The sequence below is a fragment of the Chiloscyllium punctatum genome, chromosome 41, assembly GCF_047496795.1.
Source record: "Chiloscyllium punctatum isolate Juve2018m chromosome 41, sChiPun1.3, whole genome shotgun sequence".
Classification (NCBI taxonomy): Eukaryota; Metazoa; Chordata; class Chondrichthyes; order Orectolobiformes; family Hemiscylliidae; genus Chiloscyllium; species Chiloscyllium punctatum.
Genome location: NC_092779.1, coordinates 10,992,013 through 11,016,031, shown reverse-complemented (window position 1 = coordinate 11,016,031; position 24,019 = coordinate 10,992,013). Strand labels below are relative to the sequence as shown.

General features: G+C 42.3%; 1 protein-coding gene across 1 annotated transcript in view; it reads right to left on the bottom strand.

Moving 5' to 3' along the window:
- Positions 1–24,019, bottom strand: part of nek11 (NIMA-related kinase 11) — a 286,065-nt gene that overhangs the window by 26,617 nt on the left and 235,429 nt on the right. The window contains exons 14-15 of the mRNA XM_072560362.1: positions 21,189–21,249; positions 5,772–5,859 (exon numbers count right to left, since the gene is read on the bottom strand). Of these exons, the coding sequence (XP_072416463.1) occupies positions 5,772–5,859; positions 21,189–21,249 (149 nt within the window). The remainder of the gene's footprint in view (positions 1–5,771; positions 5,860–21,188; positions 21,250–24,019) is intronic.

Below are 24,019 nucleotides of genomic sequence, written 5' to 3'. Positions count from 1 at the left end.
CTATTGAATTAAATTGAGCTCTCTGCACTTTAAAGGCATGGAATGTCTTGGTTAGCAGCTGCATTGGGAAGAATGTAACTATTGTCTTGAGCAGCTCGGCATGTTAGTGGAAAGCTGCATTTCCCTGTGTACAATGCAGTTTTAAATCACAGGTTCATGTGTGTCTGCCTCAACAGTAACAGATCGCAACTCACGGCTCCTGTATCAAAAATGGATGCAAACCAACATTTAGCTCTAATCTCCCCTAACTGTATACAATTCTTTACTCATTCTTTTTCACTTGATAAAATATATTTAATTTGTGCCCTCTCCAATTCATATTGAACTATCACCTCACTCGCAGACTCCTCTGAAAATTTAGTTAAAGCCCAATCTGCTCTCATCTCCATGAACGTGACTCTTTTTGCCAATAGCTCACATTTTCCTTTGCCTCAGTATCCATTTACATTTGACACTGAGCTCACACCGTACTCATTATATTGCGACAAAACTTGCATTCTCAGAACGGTTGTTTGCCCACCCTCATTTTCCAAACTGAAATTAAGTTACACTTCGCGTTTTGTTCATGGAATCACTAATTGATTACAGGGCAGAAGGATACAATTAGCCCTTCATATCTGAGACAAATAGTCTTTGGTAGTGCAGAAAATGTGTAAAAAGACATTTTGCAAAAGCTTTTCATTGTTCATTCATCAGTTCATTTCACAAGTATAGAAGCTCAAGGGAATATTTTGGTTCAAGTACAAATGTTGGTCATCTTCTTTGGGGTTTTTTCAATCATTTTTGTGGGATGTGGGCATGACTGACTGGGCCAACATTTATTGGTTGTCCCTAGTTGCCCTCGAGAAGATGATAGTGAGTTACCTTCTTGCTCACCCCCTTGCTATGGGTTGACCCACAATGCCCTCGGGGAGGATTTCCAGGATTTTGACCCAACGACATTGAAGGAACGCCAATATAGTTCCATGTCAGGGTGGTGAGTGGTTCCCAGGGGAACCCGCAGGTGGTAGCATTCCCATGTATCTACAGTGCCCTTGTCCTTCTAAATGGAAGTGGTTGTGGGTTCGGAAGGTGCTGACTAAGGATCTTTGATGAATTTCTGCAGTGCATCTTGTGGATGGTACACACTGTTACTACTGAGTGTCAGTGGTGGAGGGAGTGGATGCTTGTGGATGTGGTGTTAGTCAAGTGAGCTACTTTGTCCTGGATAGTGTCAAGCTTTTTGAGTGCTGTTGGAAATGCGCCCATAAAAACAAGTGGGGAGTATTCCATCACACTCCTGACTTGTGCCTTGTAGATGGTGGACAGGCTTTGGGGGAGGTCGGGGGTTACTCAGGAGGTGAGTTACTCACCTCAGTATTCATAGCCTCTGACCTGCTCTTGTTGGCACTGTGTTTCTGTGGCAAGTCCTGTTGAGTTTCTGGTTAATTCTAAACATAAGGATATTGATAGCGGGGGATTCAGAGATGGTAAAACCCTCAAGGAGGAGTGGTTAGATTGTCTCTTGTTGGTGATGGTCATTACCTGGCATTTGTGGGCCAGGTTAGTTGTCCCTTTGTCAGCCCAAGCCTGGATATTATCCAGATGCATTGGACTTGAATATGGCCTGCTTCAGTATTTGTCGAGTGGTGAATGGTGCTGAAATCATCAGCAAACATTCTCTCTTCTGACCTTATGATGGAGGGAAGGTCATTGATGAAGCAGCTGAAGCTAGTTGGGCCCTGGGCACGACACTGAAGTACTCCTGCAGAGATGACTGACCTCCAAACAACCACAACCATCTTCCTTTGCACCAGGTATGATTCCAACCATCAGAGAGTATGCCTCCTGACTCCCATTGATTCCAGTTTTGCTAGGGCTCCTTGATGGCTCACTCAATCGAGTGTAGCCTTGATGTCGAGGGCTGTCACTCTCACCTCCCCTCTGGAATTCAGCTCTTTTATCCATGTGTGAACCAAGGCTGTAATGAGGTCAGGAGCTGAGTGGTCCTGGCAGAACCCAAATTGAGTATCACTGAGCAGGTTACTGCTGAGCAGGTGCTGCCTGATAGCACTGTCGATGACACCTTCCATCACTTTAATGATGATTGAGAGTAGACTGATGCGTCAGTAATTAACTGGTTTGGATTTGTCCTGCTTTTTCCATACAGGACATACCTGGGCAATTTTCCACATTGTTGGCTAGGTGCCAGTGTTGTCACTATACTGGAACAGCTTGGCTAGGGGAGCGGCAATGTCTGGAGCACCAAGCCTTCAGTACTATTGCCAGAATGTTGTCAGGGCCTGGAGCATTTGCAGTGTCCAATGTGTCCGTCCAACTGTTTCTTGATATCATGTGGTGTGAATCAAACTGACTGGTATCTGTGATGCTGGGGGTCACTGGAAGAAGCTGAAATGGATCATCCACTCAGCACCTCTGGCTGAAGATCATTATGAATGCTTCAGCCCTATCTTTTTCACTGATGTGCTTGGCTCTTCCATCACTGAGGATGTGGGCATGGTCATTATTAGACTCTTTATTCCAGATTTTAAAAAACATATTGAGTTCAAATTCCACCATCTAGCCATAGATGGATTTGAATCAGGTCCACAGAACATGAACCTGGACTTGTGGGTGGCACGGTGGTACATGTGGGTGGCACGGTGGCACAGTGGTTAGCACTGCTGCCTCACAGCGCCAGAGACCTGGGTTCAATTCCTGCCTCAGGCGACTGACTGTGTGGAGTTTGCACATTCTCCCTGTGTCTGCGTGGGTTTCCTTCGGGTGCTCCGGTTTCCTCCCACCGACCAGAAATGTGCAGCTTAGGTGAATTGGCCATGCTAAATTGCCCATAGTGTTCGGTGAATGGGGTAAATGTAGGGGAATGGGTCTGGGTGGATTGCGCTTCGGCAGGTCGGTGTGGACTTGTTGGGCCGAAGGGCCTGTTTCCACACTGTAAGTAATCTAATCTAATCTAAAAAAAATGTAGGTGAGTTTCTGGATTAATAGTCTCGCAATAATACCAATAGGTCATCACCCCTTGTTAGGTTAATTATCAATCCTCCCAACACACACTGAAGGTAGGCAAAGTTAAAAATCATGCGATAGCAGGTTATAGTCCAACAGGTTTATATGGAAGTACTAGCTTTCAAAGCACGGCACTTTCATCAGGTAGCGAAAGCTTGTACTTCTAAATAAACCTGTTGGACTATAACTTGATGTTGTGTGATTTTTAACTTTGTCCACCCAAGCCCAACGCTGGCACCTCCAGTGTTGGTAGGCAGTAAGAGTAGAGGAGATTCCTAGTTATCCAGATGATGGAAAAAGTGTTGGAGTCTGTATAATTACATCCATAGCTCAGGAATATACATACAAGTAAAATAAAATAGCATGCTGCTATAACAGCTCCGACTCCCTGAGTGAACTGAAACACATTCTGCAGAATGTTATCCCCAGCACGCATCCCCCAATCACACCTTCCCTTATCCATTAAAGTTCCTCCCTATGTAATCTGTCCTTAAATCACTACTCAAATATGAAGCAGACTGTCCTAATTTAAATGTTGCAAATGAAATAAATTCCAGCAAAGAGGGGAACTGAATACTTCACAAGAGCAACTAATCAGAATGATCAGGCACCAAGAGATTTCAATACTCAGAATTTATGAAGCAATTTAAATTAACCTCATTGTAAGGCTCTTAAAATATAATTATTTCCCAGCTATGAGTCTTTGGTTTAGAGATTGTACTGTGGGTTGCAGTTCCACTCAGAGCTTTGGCATAAATTAAATAAATGAGGAAATATGGAAGAAGATAAATTTATCCCAGATCTCATATGGCATAATAACCATTTGCTTGAAATATAAATTATACAAAAAAATGTATTAAAATCATTCCCTGGAATTAATTCTTAGTGACTTGGCACACCACAGCATTCACTGTTCATCTTGAATTATTCTTCAGCGTATGATGAGTCTTCATCTTGACCCACTGCAGTTCTTGAAGAGAAGGAACTACTAAGGTGTTGTTATGACAAGAGTCCCAGGGCTTTGACCTGGTGGAGGAGAGATCTGTCCACGATGGGTGGATGTGTGAATATTGGAGAAGAACTTGGAGGGAATGGCAAACCCACACATCTGTCAGCATTTTCTCTCTGGGCGATGGTGGTCATGTACATGAGAAGCACTGCTGAAAAATCTCTGGTGAGTTGCCAAGGAGCATTCCATAGCTGTTGCAGCCTTCAGCAGTGGCTCTGTCACTGCTAGTCAATACAGAGCAGAGAGGAAAAGTAGATTGAGGTGAGAGGATTGCAAGACAGATGAACTAACTCCAAAAAGGTTGACAATCAACTGTCCAACCCTGAAATTATTTTCACCAGAAAGCAGCGGTGTGGGCAGGAGCCTCTTACCTGGCCAACACTACAACAGCTCAGTTTCCCGGGCTGCCAGCTTCACTAACGAAGTACTCCCTGTTTCCCAGTCACTTGTCACATTGGGCCTGCTGATAGGCTGAGGAATAGGCCACTGGCTGGTCCCCATAGTGTGCTGTGCAGCTGTTAAACAACCTACCCAACTCCAGTGAATAATTATGGATGGCTGAGGTACTGGAAGATTGGGTGTTATAAGGCCATAAAATGTAAGAGCAAAATGTAGGCTGTTCAGCCCATCGTGTCTGCTCCACCATTTGTTGAGATCATGGCTGACCTGATAATCCTCAACTCCATTTTCTTGCCTTTTCCCCATAATCCTCGATTCACTTGCTGATTGAAAATCTATCTGTCACAGCCTTGAATATCCTAAATGATCCAGCCTCAACAGCACTCTGTGGTAAAGAATTCCACAGATTCACGGCACTGTGAAAGGGGAAACTCCTCTTCGCTGGTGTGTTAAATGTGTGACCACTTACTCTGAGATTACACACTCTGGTGGTCGATTCTCCTACAAGGAGAAATAACCACATCTACCCTGTCAAGTCCCCTATGGATCTGGTATGTGATGGTGTGAGGATGGTGGAGATGTGGTGGGGGTGGGAGTAGGGAGGGTGGTGGTGTGGTGTGGGGTGAAGGGGGTGGGGATGTTATGGGGAGTGAGGGTATTGGGGGCTGAGGATGGTGGAGATGCAATGAAGGAGAGAAGGTGGGTGGTTGAGAGTAGTGTACACAAGGTGCATTCGAAACATGGTGAAGCAGGTTAATTGCAAAATGTACAAACCCTTCCACAGTGTCTTTGGTGAGTAGTGAGGTCAGGAAAGCCAGGCATAACACACCCTGGAGGCTACAGTCTCTGGGCTTGAGTCTCTTGACCCGCTCTAGAAGAATGAGCCACAGAAACAGACACAAGCAAGTACTTTGTCTGCATCAAGTGAATTTAGGTGCAAGAAGTCTTGCAGATGCAAACAGCAATAATGGAAGTAACTGAACGATGCACATAGACTCTCAGATAAAAATAGTTCACTTTGAGACCATGTACAATATCTGTTCGCATGCACAATACCTGTTCACATATGCAATACACATTCACATGTACATTACTTGTTCACATGTACATTACCTGTTCACATGTACAATGCCTGTTCACGTACATTACCTGTTCACATATACAATACCTGTTCATATGTACAATACATGCTCACATGCACAATACCTGTTCACATGTACAATACATGTTCATATGCAGAATACCTTGTAGCATGTTTGAAATTACATCTATCCAATATCCACAGGATCAACCAAAACATTCAGATCACATAACAGCTTCCTAATAGTTGGAACACAGAAAAGCCCACAGCACTTACTCCCTCAGATGGTTGATCCTGGTCTCTGCCATGGTGTGGTTCATAGCTGTCTGTCCCTGTGACAATGCTGGAATGATAGTGTCATTATCTGTAATCAACACAGAGACACATTGTGATGTCCACCTTGCTCACTGCAAAACCCATTGAAGGCAAGAACAACATTGTGTGCGATCCAGAAGCTCCAATTTCCCATTATGTAATTCTTTAAAGATACTTCTGCTCAAACTATCATGATGATTTCCAGTTACAACAAATTGTGAATGGAACATTGTCACTACAAGAAGAAGCAAAACTTTATTAAATAATTTCTCCCTATGAGTTTTATTACATTTCTCTTAAGATGGCATATGGGATGTTTGCCTTTATTAGAATATAAGAGCAGGAAAGTTACACCAGATATAAAGTTGCGATAGTCTGACCAGACCATAGGCTTCTCTTTCGTTAGGGAGAGACGATTGGTGCTACAGAAAAGGTTAACAGGACAATGCCCGGTTTGGAAGGCAATAGGAGGGACTGGACAAACTTGTCGTGTTTTCATTTGGATGTCGGAGGCTGAGGTGCAATCTGATAGAAGTTTATAAAATTATGAAAGGCAAGGATATAATGGATAGTCAGAGTCTTGTTTCCAAAGTAGAAATGTCAGTGACTAGGGGACATAACGTTAAGGTGAAAGGGGTAAAGTTTAAAGGAGATGTGGGAGGCAAAGTTTTTACACAGAGGGTGATAAGTACCTGGATTGCACTGCCAGAAGAAGATACAATAGTGAGGTTTAAGAGTCACCTTGATAAATATATGAATAGACAGGGATCAGACTGTGCAGAGGCAGAAGGTGTCGGTTAGGTGGGCTTCAGATTGGTTTCACAGAGTGGCACCACACTGAGGGCCGAAGGGCCTGTACTGCGCTGTAATGTTCTAAGGTTTTTTTTAGTTTAGAAGGCATCATGTGCTGGCCCAGTATTGATTGGGCGAAGGGCCTGTTCCTGTGCTGTATTGTTTTTTTTTTGTTCGGGTACAGTCTGAATATTACCAAACAACAGCTGGACTATTCGCTTGCTAAATAACTATTGTCTTGTTTAAGATTCTGACTATTTTCCACCCTGCTGCTTGGCATCTTGCAACTGTGGTCATGATCTGCTAAGAGCTAGGGACTTCATTTAGAACAATGATTTGCATTCATATAGCATCCTTACTGTTGCAAAACATCACCCAGTGCCTCATAGGAAGTTATCATGCATTGTTACTTTCTGCTGACTGACAGGAGGTGCAAACTGAGTCACACAAAAGCTACTATTTTTTCGTATGGTTCACCCAACCTGTCCTGATTAGTTATAATCCTTTGTTCATTCCAGTATTTACAGTCTGCCCAACCCCCAACCATGCAATCTCTAGAGAGAATCCAAAACTTGAGAGGGAACCAAGACTGAGTTCAGAAAAAGCAAAGTCTGAGAAATTCCCTTCTGACTTTCTCCACCAATTCAAACTAATCGAAGAGACCTCAGAAAGGATAAAGTTCAACCAAGATAGGAATGGCTGTAGGTCAAATTATCCAACAAAAATAATTTCTTAAACAACAAGCTGATGATTTATAAATTCCTTAAATTATTTTAGACTCTTATACCTCTTCTTTCATAAAGGTTCCCTCATATCATAGAGTGACTGTATCACAAATGTAGGCCATCCGACCCAATGAGTCTACACTCTGCTGGCTGGGTCAAATTCCTGGCACTTCCTCCCTAAGAACAAATTGGATGTAACTACTGTAATAACTCACTGGAGTAGAGTGCTCAGTACTGAACCTGAGTATTCCTGGAATCTTCACAAATGTTAAAGATTTTATAAGCTAATAGAAAGCACGGACTAGATTTCTGCACTGAACAACAAGTACTATTTATTACAAGTATTTTAACTATAGCTACAAGTAAACCATTATAAACTGTTAGCATATAACACTACTAAATAAAACTCTAATCCCCTTATAAATTCTCCCTTGTAAACACACAGACAGGGAAAATAGGTGATTGGGCAGAGGGGATAAACTAGAAAGATGGTTCAGTAGTCTCTGTCCCCAGGTTCTGTAGTTAAGAAGATCTTTCTGTCTGCCAACATATTGCTTTAATTGCCTTTCTCTGGATGCACCTACTCAGTGGTAAGAGTCCCAGGGTGGCAGAGACACTCATAAATAGTCTCTGACCATTCCGTTAAAAGTCACAGCACACAGCTGTTGCGGGAAAGGCAAACATGTTTCCTTCAGGAGCTTTAGATGGCGGAGAACAGAGAAACCGCACCTGAGCTTGGGAAGAACTGAATATATCTCTCTCCGTAACTCGTTCCCATTTCTAAGCTATTAAGTGTCCTGAGAACTAATCACACAGTTCTTGGCAGATCTCTATCATCAAAAACTGGTCACTAGTCCATAGACCAATCAATGTTTTGATAACGACAAGAACTGTATCAGAACAGCCACCCTGTTCCAAATTATCTGCGACTCTAACTCCAATGCCTGCATGTCCAAACAGTCGTTTATCGAGATCTGCAATGGCTGTCAGATTAATTGCTTTCAAAACATGCAGGACATTTTCAAATATTAGTTTTAATACAGCTCTCCCTCATTGCAGTCCAAGGATCTTTTTCCAAAAAAGCACAAAATAAAAAGGGGCAGTCCTTGCATTCCATTACACTGCAGCAGTTCAAGAAGGCAGTTTATCACCTTCTCCGGGAAAATTGTGAATGGTCAATCAATGGGCCTAACCTGAAAAATCTACGTCCTGTAAATGAATAAAAGAATAAAGTCCTACTCTTTCACTCTTTTCTATAGCCCTGAAAATGTTTTTATGTTCCTTTTGAAAGCTGTGATTGAATCTCCATACAACACTCCCTGAGGTAGTGTCTCCCCAACCCTTACTGCTCACTCTCTGGAAAATGTTTGCTCATCGCTGCTTTTGATTCTTTTGCCTTTGGTCTGAACTCCCTTCAGTGAAGAGAAAGGTTTCTCCCCATTAACTTGCTCAGAATCGTTTATGTGTTTTAAACCATCTCTACTCCAAGTGGGACAGAGTCAGCTATCTGCACCACTGACATCCTCATCCCCACTAAGAATCAGAGAATCCCTACAGTGTGGAAACAGGCCACTTGATCCATCAAGTCCAAACCAACCCCCTATTTTATACCTGTAACACTGCATTTCCCACAGCTAATCCACCCTAATCTGCACATCTTTGAGCTCTGGGAGGAAACCCATGCAGACACTGGGAGAACTTGCAAACTCCACACAGACAGTAGCCTGAGGGTGGACCCCTCGAGGCATTCATTCTCATGAATCTTTCATGTACCCTTTCTTTGTATCCTTCCTAAAGTGTGGGGCCTAGAATTAGCCACACCAGCTCCAGTTGAGACTGAACCAACATTTTAAAAAACCTCACCACAATTCCCTTGCTGTGGCACTCTCAGTCTGGATTTACAAAGTTAAAAATCACACAACAACAGGTTATAATCCAACAGGTTTATTTGGAAGCACTAGTTTTCGGAGCGCTGCTGCTTCATCAGCACACAACCATCTGATGAAGGATCAGCATTCCTAAAGCTAGTGCTTCCAAGTAAACCTGTTGGATTATAACCTGGTGTTGTGTGATTTTTGACTTTGTACACCGGCATCTCCAAATCATGGATTTACAAAGGTAGACATTCATACACATTCCCAAGCACTTTGTCATCCTTTCCCACAGACTTTGATGATTGGTGCAAAAATACCCCAAGGTCCCCATGCATGCAGGTACAGTGGGCGGGGAAGAAGGCAAATGGTATGTTGGGGTTCATAGTGAAAGGATTCCAGGACAGGAGCAGGAATGTCTGCAATTGTACAGGGGCCTTGATGAGACCACAACTGGAGTATCATGCACAGTTTTTGTTTCCTTATCTGAGGAAGGATGTTCTGGCGATGGAGGGAGTGCAATGAAGGTTTACCGGATCAATTCCGGGGATGACAGACATGATGTGTAAAGAGAAATTGGCCCAGCTAGGACTATATTCACTGGAGTTTAGAAGAATGAGGGGTATCTCATCGAAAGTTATGAAATTCTAACAGGACCAGACAGAGTAAAAGCAGCAAGGATGTTCCTGATGACCAGAGAGTCCAGAACAAGGGATCACACTGGGCCATTTCGGACTGAGATGAGGAGAAATTTCTTCACCCAGACAGTGGGGAGTCTGGAATTCTCTGCTACAGAAAGTGGTTGAGGCCAAAACATGAAATATTTTCAGGAAGGAATTAGATCTCATTGTTAGGGTTAAAGGGACCAAAGGATAGGGGGAGAAAGCAGGAAGAGGGTTCTGAGTGGATGATCAGCCATGATCATATTGAAAGCCTTAAAGAAGGCTTGAGGGGCCAAATGGTGTACTCCTGCTCCTACTTTATATGTTTCTATATCCATTAAATTTTGAAAGGGCTAGATAGGGTGTGCGCAGACAGGATCTTTCTCCTTGAGGCCATTTCTCCTTGAGGAGGAATTTCTTCACTAAGGGGGGAGTGAATCTTTGGAATGTTCTATCCTGGAGGGATGTGGAAGCTCAGTCATTGAAGGTGTTGAGTACAGAAATGAACAGATTTCTATTTACTAATGAGATCATTGGTTCTGGGGATAGGATGGAGAAGCGGTCTTGATGATCAGCCATGGTTGGTTATGCAGGTTTGAAGGGTTGAATGGCCTACTCTTGGCACTTCACCTGACGAAGGAGCAGTGCTCTGAAAGCTTGTGATTTCGAATAAGAGTTTAGATCAGAGTGGTACTGGCAAAGCACAGCAGGTCAGGCAGCATCCGAGGAGCAGGAAAATCGATGTTTTGGGCAAAAGCCCTTCATCTGTGATTTTGAATAAGGCTGTTGGACTATAATCTGGTGTCATGTGATTTCTGACTTTGGCCTACTCTTGCTCCGAAGTTTCTATGTTCCTCCACTCCCTGTTGAATTGTTGACTTTATTTTATATTGTACGGCTTCGTAGTTCCTACAAAATGAATCACTTCACATTTCTATGCATTAATTTTCGCCTGGCAAGTGTCCACCCATTTTAGCAATCTATCACGGTGGCTCAGTGGTTAGCACTGCTGCCTCACAGCACCAGGATCCCAGGTTGAATTCCAGCCTTGGGTGACTATCTGTGTGGAGTTTGCACATTCTCCCTGTGTCTGTGTGGGTTTCCTCCCACAGTCCAATGATGTGCAGAACAGGCGAATCTGCCATGCTAACTTGCCCATAATGTTAGGTGTATTAGTCAGAGGAGGTGGGTTGCTCTTCGGAGGGTTGGCGTGGACTGGTTGGGCTGAAGGGCCTGTTTCCACGCTGTAGGGAATTTAATCTATCTCTATCCTCTAACAGTTTGCAATACCCCAAGGAGACTGGTATGAACCAGATAAGGATTAATCGTCCTATAATGCACTGGCCGGTAAATTTTGTTCCAGCCTAAATCCAATTTCAAATCCTGATAGAATAAGACAGAAGTCATTTCATTCTGAACAATGTTGGCACTGATTGATATGAATAATCAGAAATTTTGCAATCAGCGTCAGTTCTACAGCACATTCTGGTCACAGTAAGGCTGGAGTGCAGTAATTGAAGTGAAGTTGTTTTCAAATTCAGACAATCAGTGCATCTGCAATTGTAACTATAGATTTTTTTTTACATAATCAACCTGTTCAGAGATATCATTGCTCACCTCTTCAGTGGGTGGGATTTGAACCTGGGCCTCCTGGTGCAGGTATAGTGACACTACCACTGCAACCCAAGAGCATTTGGAGCATCAGAGGCAGAGGGGTGGCCTTACAGAAGTTTATAAAATCATGTGGGGCACAGAAAGGGTGAATTGTCAAGGTCTTTTCCCTTGGGTAGGGGAGTCCAAATCTAGACGGTATAGGTTTTGAGTGAGGGGAAAGATTTAAAAGGGACTTAAAGGACTATCTTTTCATGCAGAGGGTGCTGTGTGTAGGGAATGAGCTGCCAGAGGAGGTAAAGGACACTGGTATAATTACAACATTGAAAAGGCATCTGGATGGGCATATGAAGAGGAAGGGTTTGGAGGGATATGGGTCAAATGGGACTAGATTAATCTAGGATATCTAGTTGGCATGGACAAGCTGGACTGAAAGGTCTGTTTCCATGCTGTACATCTCTAACACTCTAATTTGGAACTACAATATTGGAATAACAATGTTCAAAATCTTCAATTACTGAATGTAAATACCTTTCTTTTTCAGATGTTGGCCTTCTCTGGAACCTTTTGTTTAAAATTACATATGCAAAGATTAATTGCAATTGAAAAACACCATTTCTATGATGAGCAATTGTGAGTGCTATCTTTTCCACTGATCTGACAGTCAGGTCAACTCTGCAAAGCTCCAAGACAATGAGGAGACCCTAGGGAATAGACCAGGCAGAAAATGGGCAAGTGCTGGTGGCAATTAGACAATGAGTTTGCACAATCTAAACCTGAAACACTTTGCCTAATGCATGGCTCTTCATTAGATGACAGCACCTTTAATTTGAAACATGATAGTAGTTCAGGAATCTTACATCTCTTTCACATTTAGAAATTAAATAACACTACCAAGAATTGCATTCTATTTGAGAGTTAAGATGTTCTAAGTTGTTAGCCTCCTATTTTCAAACTAATTGGGGTGCATAGTGGCTCAGTGGTTAGCACAGCACCAGGGACCCAGGTTCGATTCCAGCCTCGGGCAACTGTCTGTGTGGAGTGTGCACGTTCTCCCCGTGTCTGCGTGGGCTTCCTCCAGGTGCTCTGGTTTCCTCCCACAGTCCAAAGATGTGCTGGTCAGGTGAATTGGCCATGCTAAATTGCCCATTAGTCAGAGGGATATGGGTCTGGTGGTTACTCTTCAGAGGGTTGGTGTGGGGCCGAAGGACCTGTTTCCACACTTTAGGGAATCTAATCTGATAAACAACCTTACACTGTTTTAACTCACTATATCCTCACAAAGAGGGATTCAGTCTTCAATAGTTTTAACATCAAACCTTTCAATAAAATCCCTGGTGGGAGGGGGAGCTTAGGGTTACTTTCATTTGTTTATGTCAATCACATCTGTTACTATTTTACTAGCTTTTTTCTCAGGTTAAACAAATGTTTGTGTTATGACCAAAGTTGAAGGGGTCACCAATTCCTTTCCAATCCCATTCTTCATAAGAAATTTAAATATAATCACGTGGGCAATTCTGCAGATTTTAGACTGTATCTGTTTTATTAATATAAACCATTCAGCAGGTATCTTTAGTCAACAACTATAACTAATTTATTACGAGTGACATTTACTCAAACCTATAAAGATTGAAAAAAAGATTGAAAATAAAAGATAGCTGTGACTCATATTTTAACAACCCAATGTAACATGACAAACAAGCCACAAAATACTTCAAATAGAATCAAGACAGATCCCATGGATGTCACAGCAATCCTTTCCTGGGACTATGTCCCCCAGATCCTTCCTGTTCTCCACAACTCCAACTTTTCATGAACTGTGAGCTTCACCCAGTCAATGCTGCTCCTGTTTCACTTCCTAAGCCCTAATCTCACTCAAGTGCACAGAACAAAACTACGTCACCATCCTCACAACTGTAGCAGACTGTTAATTGTCCATGGCTACTTCCCAGACCCCACACCTCCCAGGACATTTTTCTGAGTGATAACTCCAACACTTAGCTGCCTACTTAACTTCTAGAACCTCCTCTGAGCTCTGACTCCAACTCCTCTTGACTTCTAAGCTCCAACTACGTTACTAATTGCCCACTCTCTGACGCTTAGAACCTCCTTCTTAGCTCTGACAGAGCCAATGGCCCTATTTCACCTTGTCAGCAGAACCTTTTAAGAGTTCTGTCTCCACTGACTCTTCAGGGAAGTGCTGAGGGAGTGCTGCATTGTTGAAGGCATTAACCTGAGGTACTGTGCACCCCCTCAAGTGGATGCATGTGATCCTAAGGCACTGACACAAATAAAGGCATTGAAGTTTATTAACAATGAATATTAAGAAAGGAAATTCCAGATTATCTGGTCATTATCATATTGCTGTTTTGAGGATCTTGCTGTGTGCAAACTATCACAATTGAACCTACCTCCACCAGATTTGTAGATACCATCCCCTAACTACCTGCTCTGTGAAAAAGTATGTTTTGATTCATATCACCTTATTTTGCTTGTCATTTCGAAGTAACTTGTAACTTTAAATTTAAAATCTCTAATCTTAGTCACTTTTAGCATTAGAAGTTACACTCCAAGTTAGAAAGTACATGAACTTTGTAAAATTTAATCACTGAAATACACCTCAGCTGAGAGAGTCTCGTTAACAGCTTATGGATTCATAGAGTCACATGGCGTGGAAGCAGACTCTTCAATCCAACCAGTCCACACTGACCATGTTCCCAAACTAAACTAGTTCCACCTGCCTGCTTTTGGCCTGTACCTTTCCTATTCTTGTACCTATCCAAATATCTTTTAAACATTGTAACTGTATCTGCATTCATCACTTTCTTTGGCAGCTTATTCCACGCATGAACCACTCTCTGTATAAAAAGGTTGCCCATGTCGTTTTTAAATCTTTCTCTTCTGACCTTAAAAATGTACCCCCTAGTTTCCCCTATCTTAGGAAAAAAGAGTTTTGTTGTTCACTTTATCAATACATCTCATAATTCTATCAACATCAATAAGGTCACCTCTCAAATACCCATGCTAACAAAGTCCTAGCCTATCCAGCCTATTTTTGTAACTCTAACCCTTCATTCCTGGTAACATCCTGGTAAATCTCTCTGAACCCTCTCCAGTTTAATAGTATTTTTCCTATAAGAGGACAATCAGAACTGCACACAGTACTCCAGAAAAGGCCTCACCAATGTCCTGTACAGCCTCAACATAACATCCTAACTCCTATACTCAAAGGTCTAAGCAATGGCAGCAAGTGTGCTAAATGCTTTCTTACTCACTTGGTCTACCTGTGATGCAAACTTCAGATAATTATAAACCTGAACCCTTGATCTCTCTGTGCCACAACACTACCCAGGGCCCTACCATTAACTGTTAAAGCCTTGCCCTTGTTTGTTTTACCAAAATGCAATACCTCACATTTATCCAAATTAAACACCATCTGCCACTCCTCAGTCCATTGACCCAATTGACCAAAGTCCTACTGTAATCTTAGATCACCTTCCTCACTGCCCACTATACCACCAATTTGGTGTCATCTGCAAACTTACTAACCATACTTCCCATATTCTCATCCAAATCGTTTATATAAATGACAAATAGCAGTGGACCCAGTACACATCGTTGTGGTCACAGGCCTCCAGTCTGAAAAACAACCCTCTACCCTCTGTCTCCTACCATAAAGCCAATTTAATATCCAATTGGCAAGCTGTCTCTGAATCCCATATGATCTAACTTTACTAATTCGTCTACCATCCAGAACCTTGTCAAAAACTTTACTAAAGTCCATGTAAACAACATCGGCTGCTCAGTCCTCATTGATCATTTTGGTTACTCCCTCAAAAAACTCAATCAAGTTTATGAGACATGATTGCCCTCGCACAAAACCACGCTGACTACCCCTAATCAGTCCTTGCCCCTCCAAATGCCTGCACATCCTATCTTTCAGAATCACCTCCAAACTACTTACCCAACACCAACCTCACAGCTCTATAGCTCCCAGGCTTCTCCTTATAGCCTGTCTTAAACAAACGCACAACATTAACCAACCTCTGGTCCTCCCACACCTCTCTCGTGGTTACAGATCTTAGAAATATTTCTGCTAAATGCCCTGCAATCTCCTCCCTAACTTCCCATAAAGCCCTGGGATACATTTGATCAGGTCCTGGAAATTTATCTACATTTATGTTTCTAAGATCTCCAGCATCTCCTCTTTGTACTGTAAAATATTTTCAAAACATCAATATTTATTTCGCTGACTTCTCTAGCCTTAATTTCTTTCTCCACAGTAAAAACTGACGTGAAATATTCATTTAATATCTCTCCCATCTCCTGAGGTACAACAGTAAAGATGACCTCATTGATCTTTAAAGGGCCCTACTCTCTCCCCAGTTGTTCTTTAGCTTCTGGTGCTATGGAGACAGGAGCAGTTGGTAGTCATGAAAAGAAGTTAAAGTGCCAGGTCTGATTCTCATACATGCAAATATCCAGGAGGAGAAACAAAGATATCTAAAATAAAGCCTTGGCAGTCGATACAGGGGACTGCAGATGCTGGAGATCAGAGCTGAAAATGTGTTGCTGGAAAAGCTCAGCAGGTCAGGCAGAATGGCTTCCTGAAGAAGGGCTTATGCCTGAAACGTCGATTCTCCTGCTCCTTGGATGCTGCCTGACCTGCTGCGCTTTTCCAGCAACACATTTTCAGTTGATACAGGGAGACACACAATATATATCGTTTATTCCTCTATTTCCTAATTTATTCCTACAATCTATAATGTTATTATTTTTTTATTTTTCAAATTTTTTTTCGAAGAGTTTGTACTGGAGAATCTGTACCTAGGTACCTCATACCTAAACTTTCACTGTATCCATTTGAGTACATGTGACAACAAAGCTAACTCAATTCTAATGCATTTATATTATTTCTTTTAGTGTTCTGAGAGATAAAGGTCAAGCTGAAACTGTCTGCGCTGCATGTAGGAAGGGTGGCAATCTGTGATTCAGATATTGTTCAGAGTGGGATTTCTATTCTGCAGTGTTTGGGTTTATTATTATTAGTTCTGTACCACATAATAACATCAAGAAACAGGGACTCAAAAGTCCAAGCAGAGGCTCCTGTGCAGTACTGAGGGATTGCTGCTCTGTCAGAGGGGCCATCTTTCCAATAAGAGGTGAAACCGAGGCCATATCTACCCCCAAGATGAATGTTAAGGGTCTCCTGCTGTTATTTCAATGAAAAGCAAGGCAGTTATCCAAAGTGCACTGGTTAATATTATCCCTCAACCAAAGTCACGAAAATATGGATGACCTGGGCCAGAAGCACGTGGCTCTTTCTGGGAGTGAGCTAAGCTCAAATTGGCATTGCATTTACTCCATTACAACAGCAACTACAAATCCAGTGTATTTCATTAGCTGTAATGTACTTTAGAATATGAAACCTGCTAAATCAATGCAAGTCTTCTTTTACACATTCGGGCCCTGAAACATACGAGTGAAATGTTACTGAGTTGCAGTAGGGTGTGCCTTCTAGTTTTGTGATACCTGGTGCCTTTAGTCATAAAATCCAATCATTTTACTGAACATCCAACGTGTTCAATTAAACTGAGGTATTGTAGTTCTTTATCAGGCATCATCAAGAGGAAAAAACAAATAGCACTGACACTTCCCAGGATGGAGTTACTCTCTGATCTGTGTTGATAATGCTGCCATTTTTGAGGTGAGTTTAGTTGGTCAGACGAGGTACAGACTAAGTGGCTGTTTCCTCTGGTTGAAGAGTCTTATAGTGGGTGTTGGCATCGAGGATAATCACCATTTAGGACAGAGGTGAGGGGCAATTTCTCCCCTAAAAGGAGTTATGAGTCTTTGGAATTCTCTTGCCGAGAGCTGAGGAACAATGAGTGTTTATATATATTCAAGATACAGAAAGATACATTTTTGGACACTAATGAGATCGAGGGATGTGGAGATGGGGTGGCAAAGTAAAGTTAGTTTAGTTCAACCATAAGATTGAAAAGTGTGTAACAACCACATTTTTTCTCCCCTGTATTCTTGATTGTGGATGTAAATGAGAAAATAACTGCTGAGGGTTTACTCTGTGTTTTGAAAACAAGTAACCATTATACTCATTGTAAGTGCTGTTTACACAGCTGCAGGGTTAAACAGAATAGATAGCTTGCAGATGAGCTGGAGCCAAGGGTGTGTAGAAATGGATATTCAGCTGGCAACAAATAACTGATTGGTCTCTGGACTAATGACCTAATCTCAATGACAAAGGCCTTCTGCTTGCCAACAATGTGTGATTGGTTCCTCAGCAGTTGAACAGCTTGGGGCCAGCCATTAATAAGATAATGAGAAGCTCATGAATCTTCATAAGAAGAGAAGCTCTCTCTGTTACTACAAGAAAAAAAAAGGTTTACTTCTCCTTCAGCAGTAGCTGTTAGCTGTCTTTTAATTAATAAGTTAGAGAACTTTTTTTAAGCATGACCCAGTCACCCTGCGCTTCCTGCAAACTAATGAAAGCATCCAAAAAGGAAGATCAAGAAGCAGCATTCTCATCAGCATGAGAACCTGTGAAGAGGGACCACTAAACTGACTTTGCAGTCTTTCGCTTCATCCATTACACCATCTTTCTTTTTTTCTGACTGTGTGACTGTAAGGGTGACCTTTGAAAGGGCTGAGAGTTTTAACCTGTAGCGTTACTTACTGACCATTCATAACTGTTTGCCTGAAGAACAGATTTAATTTCTTGAAATAAATAATAATAACTTTTATGTACACATATCTGGTCCATGATTTCTGGCATCCTGGGGCTAAAAGACAGGTAGATTGGGAATACCGACTTTTTAAAAACATCTTTACCTTTTGTGATGACACTGGGAAAATAGCGAGATTTGATTTCCGGAGCGTCACCCCAGTGAGGAGGAAGGTGAACCAGCCTTGAGAGACTGATGGTCTGCTCCACTAGTTGTCTTCCATATTCTGATGACCCACATGTTAAACTCAAATATGCAGCTTTCTCGTTGTTGACATCAAAATAGTCAACCAGGGTCATTCACTCATCCAGCATCCCAGACTGCTTGAGTTACAGTTATCAGTAAATAGAAGGTGTGTAATTGTAGTGCATTTGCAATGGAGGAAGAAGATTTTTTTTTAAGTGAGAAAAGCTATACTGTGAGATAAAGCACAGGTCAGAAAGAGTGAGAACTTGTACCAGAAGACAAGGGTGGGTGATTGGGTCGGACAATCTAGTGTTTTACTGCACTGAAAACAGGACCAAGTGCTCCCAGTGGTAAGTACAGCAGTTAGGAAGGCTGTTTGAAATGTCAAACTCCATAAAGTCTTGATTTTTCTTTCTGCTTTCAATCAGATGATTGGAAATCCAGGGAGCCACAAGTGGAGCTCGCTGTGTGTCTGACCATAAAATACTTTGCAAAAGCTATAACTGTGGACTCGGAAGCATGATCATTGGGCAATTTCTCCCAATTTGCGATGACAAGTATATTAAGGGACTGAGTGTGTGAAGTTGGGATACAGACTAACCATGATCTCCCTGTTATATAGTCATAGAGACTTACAGCATGAAAACAGACTCTTCAGTCCAACTCGTTCATGCCGACCAGATATCCCAACCCAATCTAGTCCCATCTGCCAGCACTTGGCCCATATCCCTCCAAACCCTTCCTATTCATATACCCATCCAGATGTCTTTTAAATGTTGTAATTGTACCAGCCTCCACCTCTTCCTCTGGCAGCTATTCCATACATGTACCACCCTCTGTTGGGAAAAAGTTGTCCCTTAGGTCTCTTATATATCTTTCCCTTCTCAGCATAAACCTATGCCCTCTAGTTCTGGACTCCCCAACCCCAGAGAAAAGACTTTGTCTATTTACCCTATCCATGCCCCTCATGATTTTATAAACCTCTATAAGGCCACCCCTCAGCCTCTGACGCTCCAGGGAAAACAGCCCCAGTCTGTTCAGCCTCTCCCTGTAGCTCAAATCCTCCAACCCTGGCAACATCCTTGTAAATCTTTTCTGAACCCTTTCAAATTTCACAACATCTTTCCGTTAGGAAGGAGACCAGAATTGCACGCAATATTCCAACATCCTGTGCAGCCGCAACATAACCTCCCAACACCTGTTCTCAATACTCTGACCAATAAAGGAAAGCATACCAAACCCCCTCTTCACTACACTATCTACCTGCGACTCCACTTTCAAGGAGCCATGAACCTGCACTCCAAGGTCTCTTTGTTCAGCAACACTCCCCAGGACCTTACCATTAAGTGTATAAGTCCTGCTAAGATTTGCTTTCCCAAAATGCAGCACCTCACATTTATCTAAATTAAACTCTATCTGCCACTCCTCCACCCATTGGCCCATCTGATCAAGATCCTGTTGTATTCTGTGGTAACCTTCTTCGCTGTCCACTACACCTCCAATTTTGGTGTCATCTGCAAACTTACTAACTGTACCTCTTATGTTCACATCCTTCAATGGAGGAAGTTAGCAAGGTTGAATCCTCTTACCTGATGCTGTCACCAGAGAGTTTAAGCAGGAAGTGGAGCCATGAGCTCCTGGTTTTCAACAGGATTAATAAAATTGCAAGGATTATGGCATGTACCATAAAGTTATGAAAAATACACACAACACAGGCACCTATTCACAACAGACATACAGGCACACACCAGTTACCACTATGTTCTTACACAGAGCTACACTGCTGTAAAACTATTTAAACATGATCTGAGATTGTTGCAACTGAACATTGAACTGATTTTTTTTCTGTAATTTCTTGCTAGACCCATTCCTAATGGCCATTGAGAAGGGGGAAGAGGGTAGGGGTAGTGATGAATTTTATAGTAGAATAAATAAGGGAGAGCCAGTGGATGTGGTGCATTTGGATTTGAAGAAGACTTTGAATAAAACCCTCAGAAGAGGTAAGGGGGCAAGGTCAACGTATATGGGATATGGGCTAACATATCAGTATGGATTGAGAATTGATTGGCAAATAGGAAACAGAAGTTGGGATTGAATGGTGTTTCTCTAAGATGCAGGCAGTGACTAGTAGGGCACCAGAACTAGCAGTGCTTCAGCCAGAGCTATTCAGGATCTCCATAAATAACCTGGATGAGGGAACTAAATGCAACATTTCCAAGTTTACTGATGACACAAAACTCGGGTAGGATTGTGAGTTGTGAGGGCGCCTCAAGGTGGTTTACAAAAGCTGAGTATGTGGGCAAACACATTGCAGATGCAGTGCAGCATGGCTCCATGTGAAGTTATACACTTCAATGAGAAAAGCAGAAAGTAAAGTTATTATTTAAATGGAGATGTATTGTGAAGTGGAAATGTACAAAGGGATCTGGGTGTTCTTGGACACCAGTCAGTGAAAGTAGACAGGCAGGTGCAGCATGCAATTAGGAAAGCAAATGTTACAATGGCCTCCCTTGTGAGAGGATTTGAGTTTAGCAATGTTTTACTACAGTTATATAGGGTCTTGGTGAAACCAGACATGAAATATTATGTGTAACCATGAGAAGATATACTTGCCAATGAAAGAGTGCAGCAGGGGTTCACTAAGCTGATACTGCAGACTACAGGGTGTCCTATGACAGGAGATTGGTTTGACTGGGCCTGTATTCACTCGAGTTCAGAAGACTAAGAGAACTTCTGTTTGCAATTTATAAAATTCTGATGGTATAGTGCAGATGAGGAAAGGACTCACCTAATGATCTGCTGTCCAGGACATCCTCCATGCATCTTACCAGAGCATCAACATCCGTGTCCTGAAAGACAAGAATACAGCAAGAATAAACCACACAGACACACTGACTGAGAGAGATGGACACACAGGCACATTGAGATAGAAAGACTGAGATAGGCAGACCGACAGACACACTGACAGACTGAGACAGATGGACTGACGAAGACAGACGGACTGATAGATATACAGACACACTGATTGACAGACAGAGACAGACAGACTGACAGAAACACTGATGGCAGACTGAGACAGATGGACTGACATACAGACACACTGACAGACTGACTGAGACAGACAGACTGACAGACTGAGACATGACACACTGACTGACAGACTGTGACAGACTGACAGACACAATGACAGATAGACACACAGATTGTGACAGACAGACTGACAGACTGAGTGTCTGACTGGCTGACAGACACATTGACTGACAGACTGTGACAGACACTCGGAGTGACAGACTGTGACAGACTACAGAGACTGACTGACTTACAGACAGAAAGGCAGACTGACAAACAGAAAGACCCACAGACAACACGTGCATAAACTAATATTTGCCATTAAAATAAGCACAACGAAACTGCAGATGCTTGCATTGTGTAACAAAGACAGATAGTGCTAGAGAAACTGGCAGCATCTGTCGAGAGAGAAACAGAGTCCAATGACTCTTCATCAGAATGGATGACCAACAATGACTATTGTTTCCCACAATGCTTTTCATTCAAGAATGAGAGGTGAAGTTGCTGAAACCTAACATCTCGAGGAGCCTTATCAGGGTAGATGCTGATAGCGTGTTTCCTCTTCGAGTCATAGATTCAAAGAGGTGTACAGCAGAGAAACAGACCCTTTGGTCCAACACATCCATGTCAAGCAGATATCCCAAATTAATCTGGTCCTGTTTGTCAGTACTTGGCCCAAATCCCTATAAACCTTTCCTATTCATGACACTTAGGGACATTGTTTAAAAACAAAATGTCTTCTTTTTAAGACCGAGACAAGAAGGGTTGCCAAACTGTGGAATACCCTTCCCCAGAGATCAGTAAGGGCTGCGGTATTGAATTTATTTAAGGCTGAGTTCGTTTGATACTTGATACACAAAGATGTCAAGTGATTGAGGATCAGGGTAGAGGGGGCAGAGATGTCAGTGGGCTTGAGCCCTCAACAAGGCCAACTGTGACATTATTATATGGCAGAATAGGTTTGAAGGGAAGAGTGGCCTAATCCTGCTCCAAGGTCCTTCGTTGCAACGTCCAATAATGTCTGTTTTCCAAAAATTATCACTCACTGCCATCAGTTAGTCATTGAATTATTGCAAACCCCAGGCAGTTTGGAAAACATTATTACATCAATATGTTCCAGGTTCACTGTTCGTTGTAAATCCTACACAGACATCAGCTTCTTTGAAAAATGCCAGTTAGTCTAAAAATATTCTTCTCATTTAGCAAACGGTGGAAAATTGACTTGTAATTATATCTTATCTTCAATGACTGAAATACTTAATGAAGGTGACAGAGTATACTTTATTTCTGGCTGCATATTGCAGAAGTATATCAGCAAACTAAATACCTTTTAAGACAAGCAGTTGCACTGTAGGCTTTACTCATTGAAGCTTAAAACTAAATACATAGTAACATTGAGCTGAATATATATGTCACTTTTACTGAGAACTCATATTCATGCTTTAATTAAAAACGCATATAATACAGCAATAATTGTCAGCCAGCCAAGGATATAATTGCAATTTATATTTGCCTGTAAGAAATAAAATAAAATGGAACAGTTTTTTTTAAATCTCAATTTTACGATAAATGCTATGATGTTTGACACACTGGAAGGAAATATGGTTCACAGGGTCAATTGATCCTAAATTGTCGATCCTGTTACTGTGCTCAAAACTTCACCCTCTTCAAGGGTCAGCTCCTTTGGCCTTTGAACCAGGAGGCTGTGGAGCCAAGCCCCACAACAGGACACAACCCTCCAGGCTGATAGCCCTGGGCAGTACTGAGGGAGTGCCGCATTGTCAGAGAAGCCGTCCTTCGGGTTGGACGTCAAACTGAGGGCCTCTCCCCCCGGCTCTGGCCGATGTAAAAGATGCCACGGCGCAACGTTGAGGAAGTGGAGACACCCCCACCCCTTAGCCAATGCGTATTCAATCAACATTACGAAAACTAACTGGATTATTTGGGCATTATCATTCTGCTGCTTCTGGGAGAAAGCTGTGTATAGTCCGACAGGTGCATTTACTACTCGTCAACGCTGCAAAAGAATTTCACGGTCTGTAAAGTAGTTTGAGAGGTCTGCTGGTTATCAACAGCTACAGAATGATGCACATTTTTCCTTTATCACTTACTATTCCATAGTTTCTAAAATCAATTATAAAACAGCTCTGACCTACATAAGAAATAGGAGCAGGGGCAGGTTATTTGATGATTTGAGCTGGCTCTCCAGTCCATTAGACCACAGCTAATCTTCGGTCTCAACTCCATTTCCAACCCACTGCCCATACCTCTCAATTTCCACAATCTGTCTCTCCCAGTCTTCAACTTACTCATCAACGGAGCATCAACAACTCAGAAGGGAAAGAGAATTCTAAAGATTCAGAACTCTTTGAACATTTTCCTCATCTCTTCCCTAATTAATCCCTTAGGCTGAGTTTGAGCCACCCAGCTCCCTACCTCCTCCACCTCATTCCATGGATCCACTGGTCAGAAAAAATAACTATATGTTCACATGACATAGGAGTATAAATAGGCCATTCAGCCCATCAAGACTGCTCCAGCAATCATGCC